This window comes from Tachysurus vachellii, chromosome 17 (assembly GCF_030014155.1).
Source record: "Tachysurus vachellii isolate PV-2020 chromosome 17, HZAU_Pvac_v1, whole genome shotgun sequence".
NCBI lineage: Eukaryota > Metazoa > Chordata > Actinopteri > Siluriformes > Bagridae > Tachysurus > Tachysurus vachellii.
The window spans coordinates 13,166,066-13,183,477 of NC_083476.1; the positions used below are offsets into that span (position 1 = coordinate 13,166,066).

Here is a 17,412-nt window from a genome sequence, read left to right on the forward strand (position 1 = left end):
TTCAATTGAAATGTTTTATATTTTATTTATACAGTAGTGTTCATACTTAAAATACAAAAAATATATATTTACATGTTTACAAAATGAAAGATTATATTACATTTATTTTTTTTTTTTTACAAAAATATCCAGAGTGTTTAGAGGTTTTTTCTTTTAAACAAAATGTTTATTGCACCACTGCAAACACAACGCACCAAAAAGTAACCTGTACCAGAAATGACCACTAATATCTGTGTGTGTGTGTGTGTGTGTGTGTGTGTGTGTGTATGTATCTAGGTTATTGAATATAATCCCATAATGTCCCTGATATTCAATATATTTATTTTTTTCCATACTTTCATTATGTTTAAATCCTGAAGCTGATTTTGTAAGCATTAAATGTATACATACACACAGTATATATATATATATATATATGTGTGTGTGTGTAGATTTTTTTATTCCAGTTTGGTATCACTTTCCCGTATTTATCTGGTAACTTAAAAAAACACCACTGAATATTTATAAATGGATACATTTCCAGTTCTATACAATAACTAAAATCATAGTAATTTCCACTTAGCTTTTCTTGTGTTTGATGCTTTGCAGAAATATATTCATTTAAATATTATTGTATACAAAAATACCTTTTAAAAAGACAGCAACATATTATAGTAATATAATTACAGTTTTATATTCATGTATTTCCAAAACGATCTGCTTTATTGTTCTGTTTTTGGCACCCTGTGATTTAATTGTTGCTTACTGATTTTATTTAAAAAAAAAAAACAGATCAGTAAACACACCAGAGTCACTGAAGTGCTGGAAGACAAGAGCACTAAATCAACCGTATATCCTGTGTGCTTCCTTTTCCTGGGCTGTGTTCCAAATACCACCAAACTCCCAAGTCCCTATTGTGGCAATTAATCTCCTTCACGTGTTTTCTCTCTAATACAGAGAAATGTTCATTCTGATCCATGTGGTTCTGCGGTTCTGTCTCCATCAGCGTGAGGTGAAACTCGAGGCAGAACATCACAACTTAGTGCACACTACAGGAGGCTTTATTAGAATTAGTGTTATCCTTAGCCGTTGTTGCTGGATGTTCATCATACTGTAGTATGATGGGATGTTTGCTCTGAGAAGCTCTTCAGTAAACAGCCAGGTGTAGTGAAGACATGAAATGGCAGTAATGTTGATGTACAATTATAATAAAGTCTAATAAATAAAATTGTCAGTACAGTTTGCTGAATTGTCCAATTCACGAGTCATCAGCGTTTCTATATAAAGTAAAAATAAAGAGATAATAGTGAACTTTGTTTTGCCGTGAACGTCACAGCGTGTCTCGGATCATTTTCTTTCGTTGTCTTTTATTTAAAAAGGCAACTCGTGGAGATTTGATGGACATCCTGTGCACTGAGTTTATGGATGTGCATGGTTTAGGGTTAAGGGTTATAGATGCCGTTTCATGTGCAGTGCCAGATGATCAGAGCGGGAAAAAGCACGGTCACACTTCTGACACTGAAACGGCCGGTGACCTGTGTGTTTGCGGTAATGACGAGTCAGTTCATCAGAGCGGGCAAATTTCCATCCACAGCCTTCCCAGTCACAGTGATATGGCTTCTCCCCTACACACAACAAGCCATTTATTACAGAATTCCAATAATCCTTGAAAACGTGATGATGATGATGATGATGATGATGATGATGATGAGGAGGAGGAGGAGGAGGAGGAGGAGAAAGATAATGTCTCTTACCTGTGTGTGTTCTTTGATGTGCTTTAAGGTGCGAGCTCTTCGTGTATGTTTTCCCACAGCCGACGTAATCACATGTGTGCGTGGCCATTCTCTTCCTTGGCCATGAGCGTCGCCCACGTTTGGGTTTGGGCTCCTCCGCTGCAGGAGGAACCATTTCTGTGTAGATGAGGAAGAGGAGGAAGATGAGCAGATTAGAAGAGAATTAACCATCAGACACTCAGACAAATTGATAAGTTGATGACTAAGATCATGTGATCAGAGTTAATCATATCAACAAAAAACGATCATTAGCAAAGCAGCAATTAAATTAATAAGTGAAGCCAAAACCCTGTGAATTAGAACCAGCATGTTAATAAAAATAAACAGTTTGTTTAAGTTTGTTACTGATATGATAGAAATATTAAACACACTGATCCTGTCCTAAAGACACAAGACATCTCTTAAAAAAAAAGAATTGTAAAATATTGTCTGGCTTGTTTCTCTGAAACCTTTAAACTGGAAGCACAAACACTTCAATAATGAAATGTACATGCTCAGGAAAGAAGCGCTCTCTTCAAAGGAATAATTAACAGTTCTTAGTTTCCATAAAAGGTTATAACTGGAGCATCTTCTTTATAGCAGTGAATAAAATATTGTGATTTTTCATATGTGCTGTATTTTTTTAAACAAAAGAACCCATCCAGTTTCCAGTTAGGCTTACAGTCCTGTATGTGCTGTTTATCTCCTGCACTGATGTGTCTCAGAATACATATATATTTGTGTGTATGTGTGTGTGTATGGCATGTATATATATATATATATATATATATATATATATATATATATATATATATATATATACACAACTGCACACTAACTAGACTGGTACGTTGAATAGAGTAGGTTACAGCAGAGGGCAGCGCTTTCTCTTACAAAGCCCCACAGTTATAGAACAGTCTTCCAATTAGTGTTTAGGAGTCAGACACAGTCTCAGTGTTTAAGTCCAGGCTGAACACATATTTGTTTAGTCATGGCTTTTGTGAAAAGATTTTTTTCTTAGGTAAAAGGAGCAGTGTTTTGGTGAGCTGGGATGTTTGGATGTTGTCTCTTTACACACTCACATGTTTGCTAAGGTTCGTCCCCACTGGATTTACCTTCTGACTCTCCCATTTAGCACTAGTTATGCTAGTGCTTGCTCTGACTCTGCACACGTTGTCCTTAACCATTACATGACAATAAGCATAGCTAATAATCTCTCTCTCTCTCTCTCTCTCTCTCTCTCTCTCTCTCACACACACACACACACTCACACACTCTTGGCCTTGGACTGCAATTGATATGAATACTTTAGCCATGATGGCTTAGTATTACAATTTCTATGACAGCTTGAGGACTACAAATGCCACAAACAGTTTTGCACATAATTAAAGTTTGCACTTTGTTTGACAACATAGGCCACAGATATAGAAGATTAATTTCTAAATTTAATATAAATATCCTGAAATGTATATCCTTTATAATATATTAGAATATATTTCTGTAAAACTGCTCTGTGACAATGTCCATTCTTAAAAGCACTATACAAATAAAATAGAATCAAACTGAATAGAAATTACAGTGCATGTTTTAAATAGCTTTCCACAACCGTAGCAGGAACGATGTCATTTTACACATTCATAGATAATTGAGTTAATGTTGTAATAGTTTTAATTCTAACAACATCAGAAATTTCAAGTGCAAAAAATACTAATAAAGATTGTCAGCAATCCACTAGCAAAAATCACTTGTTATATCTATTGTCAGTGTTAAACACTCGAAGGAAAGCGCTATCTACTTTATTCAGCATGCATTACTGCACAGATGCTAACGGCTGACGGGAGAGTGAGAGTATACCATCCCTTCCAATCAGAGAACACATAATAATATCTCTGACTAAAACTATTTCATCTACAATTTACTTTTCCCTCACAGAGTAAAACCAACCTGTACATAATCATGATAAATGGCTTAGAGAATCAGAAAAACTTTTCATTAAAACCTATAAGTGAGACAGCTAATGTGAGACAGGTGACGTGACTGACCTGAGTACTGCACTGACGCTGCGGCAAACTGGGGATAACTGAGAGATGGAATTCCAGAGATCGAGGGATGAGCCAACACCTGACAGAGAGAGACAGAGAAATAGAGTGAGACGGGTATTAACACGTCTGTATCGTCATATCCTGAATTTCACTCAGAAATTATTACTAATGTTAAATTATGAATAGTGTAATTTCATATATGGCTATAAAGTCAGCTGGCAGTTCCTCTAATAGAAATGTACTTGATGACAAACAGACAATCACAGATCTATAAAAAAATAAAAGAGAGAGAGAGAGAGAGAGAGAGAGAAACACTCCTGACTAAACAGACTGAAATGAGGAGTCACACTGGGTGTGTTTACATGCCGAGATTTTTCCCGACCCATAGGAATTATTTCGGAATGATCTGTTTATTTGGATCCTTAAGAGAACGCTCTTATTATCTGCATGTAAAAGGTTTAGTGTCAAGAAGCGTGTGAATGTCAGCATGTTCAGCTTATTAATCACACTGCTTGTGGCTTTAATGAGGTTTAAATGATTTCCATCTCAACAAAACATCATCCAAATGTGGAGAGTTTGAAGAGAATTTTGTAAAACCATTGAAATTGCTCAGTATTTCATGTTTGCCTGAGTTTCAGGAACGAGCACAATCAGGTTGTTGAAATATAAGATACCCACATTGGGTATAGAAAATGCTGTTATTTATGTCAAATTACCTACATTAAACACATAACAGTGTTTGGGAATAACCTTTAAACTTGTTCAAAATGTAAGTTTAACACTAAACTAACCAAACAATTATTTAAAACAGATTAAAACTAGTGCAAATTATGAAAATAATCAGACATGAAGGTTTACACAGTTATCATTTTATTTAACGATTTATTAAAAAGATATTAACCCACATCGCTGGATCTGATAGAAATTTTATTTGGATTGTCTTCATTCGGTTTTCTCTATTCTGATTGATGTGTATAAATTAAGGCGTTTTTTTTTTCTGACTGAGTTTGTGTATTTCATTGTTTTTAACAGACTGTTGTAGTAAAAGCACCGAACAGAATAAAAAACATAACTTGTATAAATTCAAAAGAATATGAAAACAGCTTTAAAATAATATATATTTCCGTTTCTAACTTTATGGCCATCACGTTATCACTATTTCTTTTAATTACTGCTTTTTTTTTATGTAAATGAGCAATAATGGGGTAAAGGCAGTGTGTTTACCTGTGCAGGTGTGTGATGTTCTTCTGGTGAGAGGGAGGAAGAGGAAGTGGAGGCCTGGACTTCCTGTTTAATTCTGCGGCACATAAACAAAGTTGATGGTTCTGATCCAGCCATATTCTCTCTCTCGCCGTACGCTGACATGTTGCCTTGAAGGTTGGTTGTTTTAACGAAAAATTTCCCGTGGAGGTTAATGTTAGCGTTAGTGTTAGAATTAGCAGGGGTGCTGACTTCAGCAGTAAGTGGCTGAAGGTAGGCAGGATCCAGATCAGGTCTCATGAGTTCAGCGACAAATCCGCCGCTCGGAGAAACATCATTGATGTCTGGAACATATGGCATGTGATAAGACGTATAGGCTGATGATGTCGTCATTTCCTGTGGAGGATGCCGATTCTGCTGCTGCTGCTGCTGTTGCTGCTGCTGCTGCATAATGCTGTTAGAGAGGATGAAGTCGTAGTCGAGCAGCTCAAATTCTTCTGGCTCTTTTTTGGTCATGATGTTGTCAAAGTGCTTCAGATGAGACATTTCGTCCTTCCATCTCTTAGCCCGAACACACAAAAACACACACATACAAAGAAATATAGAGAAATAAATAATAATAAGGACCGTATCATGATTAAATGCAAAATGTGAGTGTGTGTAAGTGTAGCATGTTATTATATCAAAACCTGGTGGAATTTTCATTTGTTTGAAAGATGAAGATATTTAAAAAAATAAATGTTAATGGTCCCATATTTAAGATAAGCATGTTTAAACATTTACTGACTGTTAAACTTGTTTGTGAAAGATTAAAAGCTCTACTTAACTGACAGTTTTTGACTTGCAAATACAGCCATATTTGTGTGTGTGTGTGTGTGTGTGTGTGTGTGTGTGTGTGAGCGTGTGATTCTGCTTCGTCACACACATTGGGAAATGTATTTTTATACTGTAACTTTATTTAATTAAATTAAAAAAATGTAAACAAATATCCAATGTTATTACACTGTTATAAAATTTTGAAATAAGATGAGCTCATGTGATAAATGTATAAATGGAGACATATGGGGGGGGAGAGCGAGAGAGAGAGAGAGCGAGAGAGAGAGAGAGAGAGAGAGAGAGAGAGAAGAGAGAGAGAGAGAGAGAGAGAGAGAGAGAGAGAGAGAAAGAGAGAGAAGCTGACAGAGATAGACTAAATACAGAAGGACAGGTGAGTGAGGCAAAACAAAACATGAAGTTATAATTGATCATTTACTGAAACTTTAACTCAAACCTCACAAAGCTAAGACATCTCACTTAGTCATATTGCTTGTAAATGTAAATATGCTTTAAAGTTATGAATTCAAATAAAAGAGTGCAGTTAGTGCAGACAATATAGTGTAAAGTAGTAACTTGACATTATTCTTTTTATAGCTCTTTAAACACAACAGTGTAACTGCTGACCATTAAACTGGTCTGTCCTCCAACAGCCAATCAGAAATCAAGCCTTTCTCTCAGCTTCAGCTTTTGTCTTATTTTATTTCATCTTTCATCACTATGTCATGTGCTGTGTGTGGAATCACGTGATGTAATGAGCTGCTGCTGTTCAGCTTATAGTGTAAGCTGAACATATAACAACATAGAATATATAACAATATAGTGTATTGTTATATACTACAACCTGCTGTTGCTGAATTCTGGATTCTGATTGGCCAGACGGTGTTGTGTAAAATTATATAGCAAGAGCTCTGACAGTAATGCAAACACGTTTATAAAACATTATCATTTTCTAGTAACATCTCAAATACAGGGAAGCTCCGCTCACACTGATTAAAACACATGCAGTCATTGATGGAAAGAGTCTTCAGTGTAACTAAGCTTTCTGACACAGGGAAGACTTCAGGACAGACAAGTTTACACGTTTTTATAGTAACATGACAAGCTGTCTTTTTTGTATTATTCATTTCAAAAGAGAAAATCTGAGGCTGGTGAAGGAACGATTAATGTTTAACTAAGTTGCTTTAACATTAACGATGTTCCACAACACAACAATAACACATAATATATTAATATATAATTGTTAGGTTTATATGATTGTATCACTTTATATGAACCTTTATTACTCCACAACATTAACACAACAGACGAGTCTTGAAGTGTGGAACGCTACAGATGGAATGGTAAAAAAAAACACTTGCATATTTTGACCATTTTCTAAAAATACTTTACAGCAAATTGATCATTTAACACAAAACTGATGAGTCGGTGATGAAGCCATCAGTAACAAATACATTTAATAATAATAAAAACAATAATAATAAAAACAACAACAACAACAACAATAATAATAATAATCATAATACTTAATTTAATAAATATTAACTGCAAATTCAATATGTACATTATAAATAAATATTGTCCAGAAATAATATTATGTTTTCACATTACTAGCTGGTTTGAATGAGTTTATAACAGCGTAATAACACAGTATCAGTAGTTTAAGAGAATGTAGTAATCATCTAGAGACTGTGATGAACAGGAGTGTACTCTGTTACATGTGAGCGTGTCACAGACAATGTGAGCGTGGCTGACACAAAATGTATAGAAATTTATTTTTAGGATATTTTGTATATTAATTGATCAGAATTTTCTCCTGAGGAACAAAAACCTGGCAGTGTTTAAGATTCAAATTCCCTTCCTTAATACTATTTGCTGTTTTATTTACTTTAACAAAAAATCCACCCTGATAGACATATTAATTGTCATAATTAACATGCGGCCTTCAGTGCAGCGCATGATTTATTCTGCAGTGAAATTGAGTTATTAGTTTGAACTTCTTTCATAGACATTTTTCTCATTTTTCTAATAGTTTCTAAAAGTTAATAGTTTACATCAGTCACTATGACTTGCGGTTCTCTCACCCCTTCATCTTCCATGCTTATACCACCATCAACTACATCATGCTCATCATCTGATACTAGCCAAACTGGGTTTCTACCATAACTCAGCTCACCTGTGCTGTATAGCTGTTTCACATTTGGTGTCTTTACTACTTATACATTGCAGTTCCCTTTAATATGATGTTGAACATCGCTGGAAATGACGGGTTTTTTGTTTTTAAGAGTAAAGAGTGAAACCTGACTGTTTTTCCTGATGTTTGAGATCACTGAACATTTCTCTCCTAGTAAAAATAGCACTGTGAATGAAGCATCCCTTCTCTAACAGTTAGTGATGAAAATACCTCTACAAATCATAAATTAACAACAAAATCATTAAACACAACAGAAAGATGCCAATATGAACAAATTTAATGTGTTTCAACATAGAGGTTTACTTTTTAACGTCAACACGTACACACTATTCATCGTGCTAAAATGAATCAGATATACCAAATAATGTTTCTTTCATCTGTTAATCTCAAGACATCCACATAAACCCATATGAACACTGTAATTAATATGGTTGTGGGTGGTATCTTGTACAATTAGTACAACTAGTACTAAGTGTGACTGTAGTTACTTAGACCATTAGTACATGCTCTGCTGTACTTTTAGGAAACTCATATGGATTTAAACAAAGGTGATGTAGTCTTAATCATTCGATTTTGAATAAATGAAGTTGTAAGAAAAGGCACATCACCTAACCCCACCCCAACCTTGCCCTGCCTCCACCCTGCCTCTTCCATAACCACACCTAGATTCTCCCTTCATCCTGCCCTAAACTCTTCATCTTCTAAAAATTTCAAAAAAACTTTTATAAAATTTTAAGTATCCAAATTGCTAGCCATAGAAATTTAGACTAAGAATAATGAATGGAGGGCACCAGTACTGACTCACATTGGCTTAATTTCAGTTCGTAACCATCAACAATTAGTAACATACAGTACTCTTTTCAGTCATGGATCGATTAACGATTGCATTCTTATAGGAAAGGTTTAAAACCCTGAAGGGTTTCCCTGTTTGTCCCTTTGGGGAACCCTGAGAATGTTATGTCAGAGGATTGCTCTAGGAGAAAGTGTTCAATGTACAAACCCATTAGGAAGCTGAGAACTCTGAACTGTACAAAGACACACAAACACCGCTGATCATTACTGTCACCTATATAATAAATAATAAATGATTATTAATGATTACACTCTCAGCAAAAAGGTAAACTGTACCATTCCTTGTAAGTAACCTGTAAACATACGTCGTTTGCAGCTGTATTGTCTAGCTGTTATGGAAAGCCTGTGCATTTGTTTTTTAATCTTTATTCTGAAAGCTAATAACTATTTATGACTTTCCTGTTATGATTAGTTCTTATATTTTATTTATTGTAGACAAATTTTATTGTGAATTATACACAATAAAAGTACAAAAAGTACAAAATAATAAGGGGGTAATAAGTGTAATGATTACCAGACAAAATAAATAAACATAATTTTTACTGTATATATCATGAAGAAATTGTTTATACACTGACCGTATATAATAAACAAAGAAGTTAAGGAAACAAATACAATGAAGCTGTGATAAAGATTATAGTGTAGAATAAATACAGAGTTGATTCTAGTTTACTGACCGGCTCAGTGGCTCCGGTGGTGAAAGTGGAGATGGAGGGCAGGAGCGCGCGCCTCAGCGCCATACCGTCCACATCTGCCGGAGGCTGCCTATAACACACAAGAGATTCAATAAGGAAACAAATTCCCAAACAAAAACACTTTAGAAAAGGAAAATCCACCCATCTCTCTCTCTCTCTCTCTCTCTCTCTCTCTCTCTCTCTCTCTCTCTCTCTCTCTTACTCTCTCTCTCTCTCTCTTACTCTCTCTCTCTCTATGTCTGTGTGTGTGTGTGTGTGTGTGTGTGTGTGTGTGTGTGTGTGTGTGTGTGTGTGTGTGTGTGTGTAAAAGTGCCTGTGTTTGTGTCCAAGTGAGAAAAAGTAAAACTGAATGTTCAGAATACTAACCTCATTAATGGAAAAGTACAGGTGTTCACACTCTAGAGAAATCCCAAAAGATAATTCCTGGTTTATAAAATCCACACACGGGGCTCGGTTCAGTCCCAAGTGCGGTTTAAACTCCAGTACGCTTCATACCGCGCGCGCGTGTATGTGTGTGTGTGTGAACTCAGTGGACGTCTGTACAGGGAGATTAACGGGTCCCTGTCTGTACCGGTAAAGTGTCATTAAACTCCTCCGTTCGCTCGCGCTCTCTGAGGCTCTCCGCTTTTCTTCCGCTTCTTAAAGCCCGGACACGCCCCTCGTCGCGCGGCAACGGGACCGAAAAAAAATAGAAAACAACACACCACGAGCGCGCGTGCGAGCGTGAGCGTGTGTGTGTGACGTCAAAAGGGAGAAGCCCGGGCATCAGGCCAACGAGGAGGCAGAGCGTGCGGTGTGTGTGTGTGTGTGTGTGTGTGTGTGTGTGTGTGTGATAGCAAGAAGACACTGAATTGAGAAAGTTTTTTTTTATGTGTGTAAAATAATGCTACAACCTTTACAACCATGATTTACAACCCCCCCCCCCCACACACACACACACACACACACACCATCAGGAAATTATACCAGCAAAATGAACAAAATGAATAGCGACTTCTCATGAGTTCATAGAGTTCATTTTCATTCTTAAAGCAGGGGCGTTCTGTACATTTAAATCTATATATTTCTTACAAACGAAATGAAAACTAAATGCTTTCCTAAGATTTGCTCTTTTTTTTTCAACAAAATTGCCAAATTAATGGCACCCCTACAGATTTATCAGACTCAAACCTTTCCTGGCACTGATTTTTATACATAAAATAAAAGATGACTTTCCACTTGTCCATGGTGAACATTTTTAAACGTTCAAGGTAAAATATGTCCACAATTCCAGGTTAAAGATAAATATTAAAGGTACAAAATAAGAGGTTATCACCCTTATGACATAGTAAAGTTAAGGTCCCTGTTTCTGAGAGTGTAAGGATTACAGTATATAATAAATAATATACTATATATATATAGTATAATATACTAATATATAATATATGTATCATATATTTTCCCTGATTAGACTTTATTAAGGGAGATTCAGATCCTAAATCATTCCTAGTACACTAAATTCAGCTCCTTACTCCACATGTACTCATGGCTCATACATCCTGCACAGAGCAGTTTATTTTCACGGTTTACAACAGTAAAGACAATAATTAATTTTAGTAATTTATCTGTACTGCATAAGGTATCAATAATCCTTCCTATATCCTATGTAATACGTATGTCAGATAGGGAGCTGAAACACCTGGACACAGTTGAACGTTTCAGGTTTGGGCACGTAGATGTCCTATTCAATTCACAGGTTTAACAGGGTTCATCATGAAACACTATTTTAATCACTTCTGTGATTTTACTATATGTTTGAAATTAGGCAAGTTTTGAACTTCTAATACTGCACAACGTGCTTGTAGAATTTAAGCTGTTTTTACACCAAACATGTTGGTGTTCAAGTGCTGTTGTTCTCATCTGACCACAAAAAGACAAATCCTCTTGTAACTTTAGTGCGGCTTAGAAAAGCTCCAAAGCTATGTTTGTATCTACAGAAGAGCTTCTTTAGTGCACCTTTTCCAGTCAGCTTGTTATTCTTATATATTCTTGTATATTCTCATATAGATCCCTTCAGTTGTCCCATAAGGCTGCTATGTAGAACCCAACTACAAAGTGTTTTTCTGTCAGAAAATTAGCATAATAATGAGGAACTATTTCCAAATGATTGCTTATTATTATCCATAATCTCTATAACCTGCCCAGAGCTAGCATTTAAGGGTTAACTGGATAATTAATGGTTCCTAAATGGTTCTACTTGGAAGCTTGAAATGACCCATTTCAGATTTTACCTTTTAATTATTTGTGTTTAATTCTATTTTAACTTTATTAATTTTTCATTTTTAACAATACTCATGAATTGTACTAAACAATAAGCTTGTATGAGATTATTCATGCGTTTGGGCGGAAAATTTGGATAATTGTAGGTAGTGCTTATTTCATGCAGTCGTTTTTTGCCTGTTCTTTTTAAGGGTGCTAATATTTCTGATCTGACTGTATATCTACGCATGTGGCTCTCAGGTGTGTGAACAAAGGCGTACAGCAGCCTCACCTTTACACTCTACCGTTTATTCACTTGTTCACTTTGTTCCGTTGCTTTATTCATTCATACCATGAGCAGGTCATTGACTTGCTCTAAGACTGAGGAGAAACTGGTTAGTCCGGCTTGTAACCGCGGCGATAAGTCATCACATACTGAGGCGGGCTGAGTGTTGAATGTGACGACAGTTAACATTGCGTTAAGACCTGAAGGCCTCAATAAAGGATATGACGTCACACTGCATGGAACAAGGGATTCAGATCATACAGTATATCCTACCTTGTGAATCAGCTCTATACTCTACAGTACATGTAAATAGGGAAATACTGACTCCTACAATCTACCTAGTACTCTATATGTCCAGGGTTTACAGCAGACAGCATGGGAAATGAGTAAGTACTGAATTAACAACATAGTGAATTAGTACCTGCAAACCAGGAAAAAACCTGTGAACAATAAAACAAGGGAACATTTCAGCACGAAGGGAAACTGGGTACACCTGAGAACTTGTGAGACTAGACATTTGGGAGAAATCATAAACTTTATATATCATCAGAAATTTTATTCAATTAAATGCTATATGCTAAGTGTGGGATTACCTAAGTTGCAGAGAACACACTTACACATACACGCACACACGCATGCACGCACACACACACACACACATACAAACTACACAAGGCAGTACTGTATGATTGGCTTTATTTATTTGTTAAAAAAGAACTTAATTTTGTGCCGTAAAGATCAAAAGGAGCAGAGCTTATAACTTACTGAGTTATACACACTGCTATTTACACCTTTACATCACACACACTTTTTAAACATCAAATAGAAAATGGTTAAAGAATGAACATCTATTCTAAATCACAGCATAGTGAGCATTTGTTTTGGTGTTTGGTGTTGAGTTACAGCTGAAGATTCTGCCCTGATGTCAGTGTCTTTCAAAAGTGATTCATAATTGCTAACTGATTTATAACCACAAACACTACACTTCATTAAGGTTAATGGTTTTTAAACACGCTTACACACATTTGTCACACATATTTGCACACAGCACAAAGACATCAGCATACACTAACATTTAAACAGCAGAAGAAGGAACTGAGGAACTGTGTATCACTTATTGTATATAAGTGTTCTGTTTGATAGTGATGTTATTTTAGTCAGATGCTAAACACAAAAACACAATAAGAAGTGCTTCTTTTCTTTTTGGTCACTGAAAAACACTTTTATTAAAACTAATCTAGAAGCTAAAATTGGAATGTAAAAATTGTAATGTTTTAGGTAAAAGGGTGGGTCATGTGACCAATCAGGAACATTTTGTATTTAAAACTCCACCCCCAATAGTTCCTGGTCTGTTTAAAGAAAAATCAACAGGAACATCATATTATTATTTAAATGAAGTATTATTTTTATAAGTGATGCAAAAGGTTTTAGGTTACCAGGACATTTTCTGATTAGGCTATAAGGGATTATTGGTTCTAGAACACCCACTAGAACACAGACTACAGACTAGTGGAGTGATGCACAGTGAAAATATCACAGTGTGGGTTATAGGAAATATAGGCAATCTTGGTATGGCATCCAACCAATCAAATTAATGGAGCAGAACTAACTGTTGTATGAGAATGTTTTTATGTAACCTTTTTTAATGTTTTATTACTGGCTGTAAAAACAACACAGGTGTTTCCTAAACGTTAGTTTATGTGTTAATGGAAATACTGCATGAGTGACGGCACTTTAGAACGTTGCATGAACGTAATTGTGGAACTTTACAGCTTAACTGCTTACTGAAACTTTTCTGAACTGATGACTGAACGCATCAGTAAGCGGATGTATGACACTAAACATGCTTCTTTATTCTCAGCAAACATACTCTTTAAATATTAACACACACACATACACACACACACACACACACAAACACACACACACACACAGACAACATCTGCTAAGTTGTAAAAATGTTGTGTAGAGACTTGCACATCTTCAAAATTTATGAAACGGGCCAAGTAATATTTTGTGAACAAATCAAACACCGACAAATGGTTTGTGTGTGTGTGCGTGTGTGTGTTGTATGAAGAGCAAACATGGTTCCATGATGATCCTGTTGCTTCAGGATCTTGTCTGTTAGAGTCAATATAAATGAGTTTTGCTTACACGCACACAACCGCACTCACACAAATATGTTGTATTCTGGGGTTTGTTTATCATTATGATTATTTGCTTATTAAAATAACTGACATCTTTCAAATTTTTAAACATACAATTTGTATTGCACTAGGAAGTATGGAGTCTCATATCAAATAGTTCCCTATTTATTTACAGTATATGCAGTTTGTCATTTATATATCAGTATTTAGGAGAAATATTTGAATGAAATTCCATTGATATTGTGCTGGTTCTGATTCATTTTCATTCTTGCTTGGTCATTTCAGAGTGTCTTTTGAGTTTTGCTATAATTTATTATTCATTTTATTTTTAGATTCTGTATTTTATTTTTATATTCAGTCTCTGGTTTAGAGTGTCACTTAATAATATGTTATTTTTAGTTTTAGCAGATTAAGGAGAAAAAACCAAACATCAGTGACCATCTCTGGCGTTTAGGGAGTATTATTACCAAAACAAAAAAATTATCACATGTGCAGAAAGCAACAGTCAGAGTTTCCAATGAACACCAACATCAACACCACCCAAGTCTTAGTGTACTAACTAGGCCTCTTTTATTCTATCTGTTCTCACACACACTCGTTCACCCTCTCAACAAACTGGTATTTCTAATAGTAATAAAAACAAAAATGCTAGAATTACTAATACAAATAAAAGAATAAAGGACTAAAGGTGTGTGAGAGAGAGAGAGAGAGAGAGAGAGAGAGAGAGAGAGAGAGAGAATGAGGAGTCCCAGCTCCAGGAAGAAATATGCAAAGCATATGCAAATGAGCAGGTGATTCCTCGTTTGATTTGCTCCCCATTTATTTGCATGTAGTTGCATGGAGTTTTTTAGGTATCAAGTGTGTGTGTGTGTGTGTGTGTGTGTGTGTCTGTGTCCTCTCAAAGAAATGATACGGTAAAAGTGGGCTTTTTGTGGCCTATGTAGTGATTAGGGTGTATGGATTGGACCAGGTCCTCAGTGTAGTTTTGTGATGGTGGGATGGTAGTTTGTGGGAATAAAAGAAGAAAGACATCACTGTAATGCTTCTAAACGTGAGTGTGTGAGTGTGTGCATGTTTGTGTATGGACCGCACCTCTTGTTTTTGGCTTGTTTACACAGAGCAAGCTGAGTGTGGCTCCGTCGTTTACATCATTCCATCCGATCTGGAATGAAAGTATGTGTGTATGTGAGAGAGAGTCGTGAGGCAGCCTGTGCCTCCTCTGTGCGCCCGGGATTCCTACACAGCCTTAAATATGGCAGTTATTTTTAACCCGCCGTGTAAGAGCCGCCTACCGTGTTCCCTCAGCCAGGAGAGGAAATGGAACAGAGCCACACTTCCTGGTCACATGACCCATCTGACCAATTAGAGTAAGACAGGCACAGGGAATGAGGGAGGAAGAAAGGAGTGGATCCAGGCATATTGCCCAGACCTCAGTGCCTCAATCCGGCCCCTGTTTGTGTGTGTGTGTGTGTGTGTGTGTGTGTGTGTCCTGTCAAAGACAGTAGAGAGAATACACTGCATCCCAAACCACACCCTGTTCACTACAGGTGAATAATGGTAGCTCAGGCCTACCCGTAAAGACAGTATGTAGACTATATAATAAGTATGGCATGTGGTTTGGGACACACTTACAGTGGAGAGATGATGGCCTTTATGTGGCCTATATTGTAAATAAGGTGTGTGTTTCGGGACACATCCACATTAGATAGTGGTGCTTCAGTAAGTGCCTTATCCTGGACATGGTTACAGTGGATCCAGACCTATCCTATAGAAACCTATCCTATAGAAACACTAGGCACAATAAAGGTCAAATTCACCCTAAATGGGACTCCAATTCATTGCAGCTCACCAATCATACAGTCAGTCACAAATAGGGCCAATTTCCCATAGCCAGTCTATGTAGCTATATGCATGTTTTTGGGCAGTGAGGGGACAACAGAGAACGCAGTAGAAACCCACAGTAAAATGAGGATAACATACAAAACTGGAATGTGTTACAAATGTTGTAAAAAAGTGTTTGTGATTGGGTATTTGTCTACACAATGTACTGTACTGTGTTTATGTGTTCTATATAGTGAGCAAGGCATGTGTGCATCTTCCTACAAACACACACACACACACACACACACACACACACACACACATACACAGAGGAATGACACACAGTCCTTCCAGGATTAGAAACCTCGAAAATTCTGGCTTGCATTTATACACACATACACACACAAAAGCACCTTAATGTGATATCCGGTTATTATCTGATTTCAGAAGGTTATTTATGTACTTGAGTAAACACCACACTGTGATATCTATTTTAAAATCAGACTCCTGTAGCTGGTTGCACCAGTAGAATGTAAGCTTTAGGGTATCATATTTAATGTGTAAATGCCACTGTGTTTGCCTTAAAAGACATATTTTTGTGAAGTAGGAGTTTCATCGTAGGTTTATTTGATGATTTATAATGCAGAGTGAAAATATGATAACTGGAACCCTCACATACACATAGCTCCTGAAAGGTTATTGTTATTATAGTTCCTTTGTTCACATAGCTTTATAAATACACTAGAGTTCACAGTGTTGAGAAAACCTTACTAATGAATCAAGCCAGTTTCACAAGAAATAGCAGAGAAAGCAGGTAAAGATAGGTTTGTGATGTATTATGAACTTTTTGTCCTGGTTATGGAAACTCTTAAAAATGTCTTTTATTTATAAAACACAAGTTTAATGTGAGGCAGGATACAGGTGGGTCATTTTTACAAATAACATATTGTGTAAACAAGTAGCCAAGTTTCCTTTCAGCAGCGTTCAACCACAGGACTCTTTTGTCCATTCTTGAGATTCTTGAAATTTATGACACGTCATGGCAATGGTTTGCTTTCTACCTGGAGAAACAGCCGTATGAGGTGATATGGAAGGGATCAACATCTGCTCCATGCTTCTGCAGTGGTGTCCCTCAAGGCTTGGTACTTGGTCCTGTTCTATTCCCAGTCTAACCAATTTCTTGCTGAGGTCATATCCTTTTTTTGTACATATCCGTTTTTGTACCACTGCTATGCAGATGGCACTCACTTATTCTCTCCTTTCCTCTCTCAGACACGCCATTTCATCACAAATGCAGACATTTCATCATGGATAGCAGCTCTGAACTGCTGATGAACTGAACTGCTGTTCATTCCAGAAGATGCATTCGCATA

The 17,412-nt window shown here is 36.4% G+C and overlaps 1 protein-coding gene across 1 annotated transcript; it reads right to left on the bottom strand.

The window, feature by feature from the left end:
* klf4 (Kruppel like factor 4) lies at positions 1–10,176 on the bottom strand. Its single transcript, XM_060891684.1, has 6 exons — positions 9,914–10,176; positions 9,530–9,617; positions 5,018–5,554; positions 3,794–3,872; positions 1,734–1,889; positions 1–1,604 (listed from the first exon to the last, which is right to left on the bottom strand). Exons 1-6 carry the CDS (start codon positions 9,916–9,918, stop codon positions 1,429–1,431), a joined length of 1,041 nt encoding a protein of 346 aa, XP_060747667.1. The 5' UTR covers positions 9,919–10,176; the 3' UTR covers positions 1–1,428.
* Positions 10,177–17,412: the final 7,236 nt, after the last annotated feature.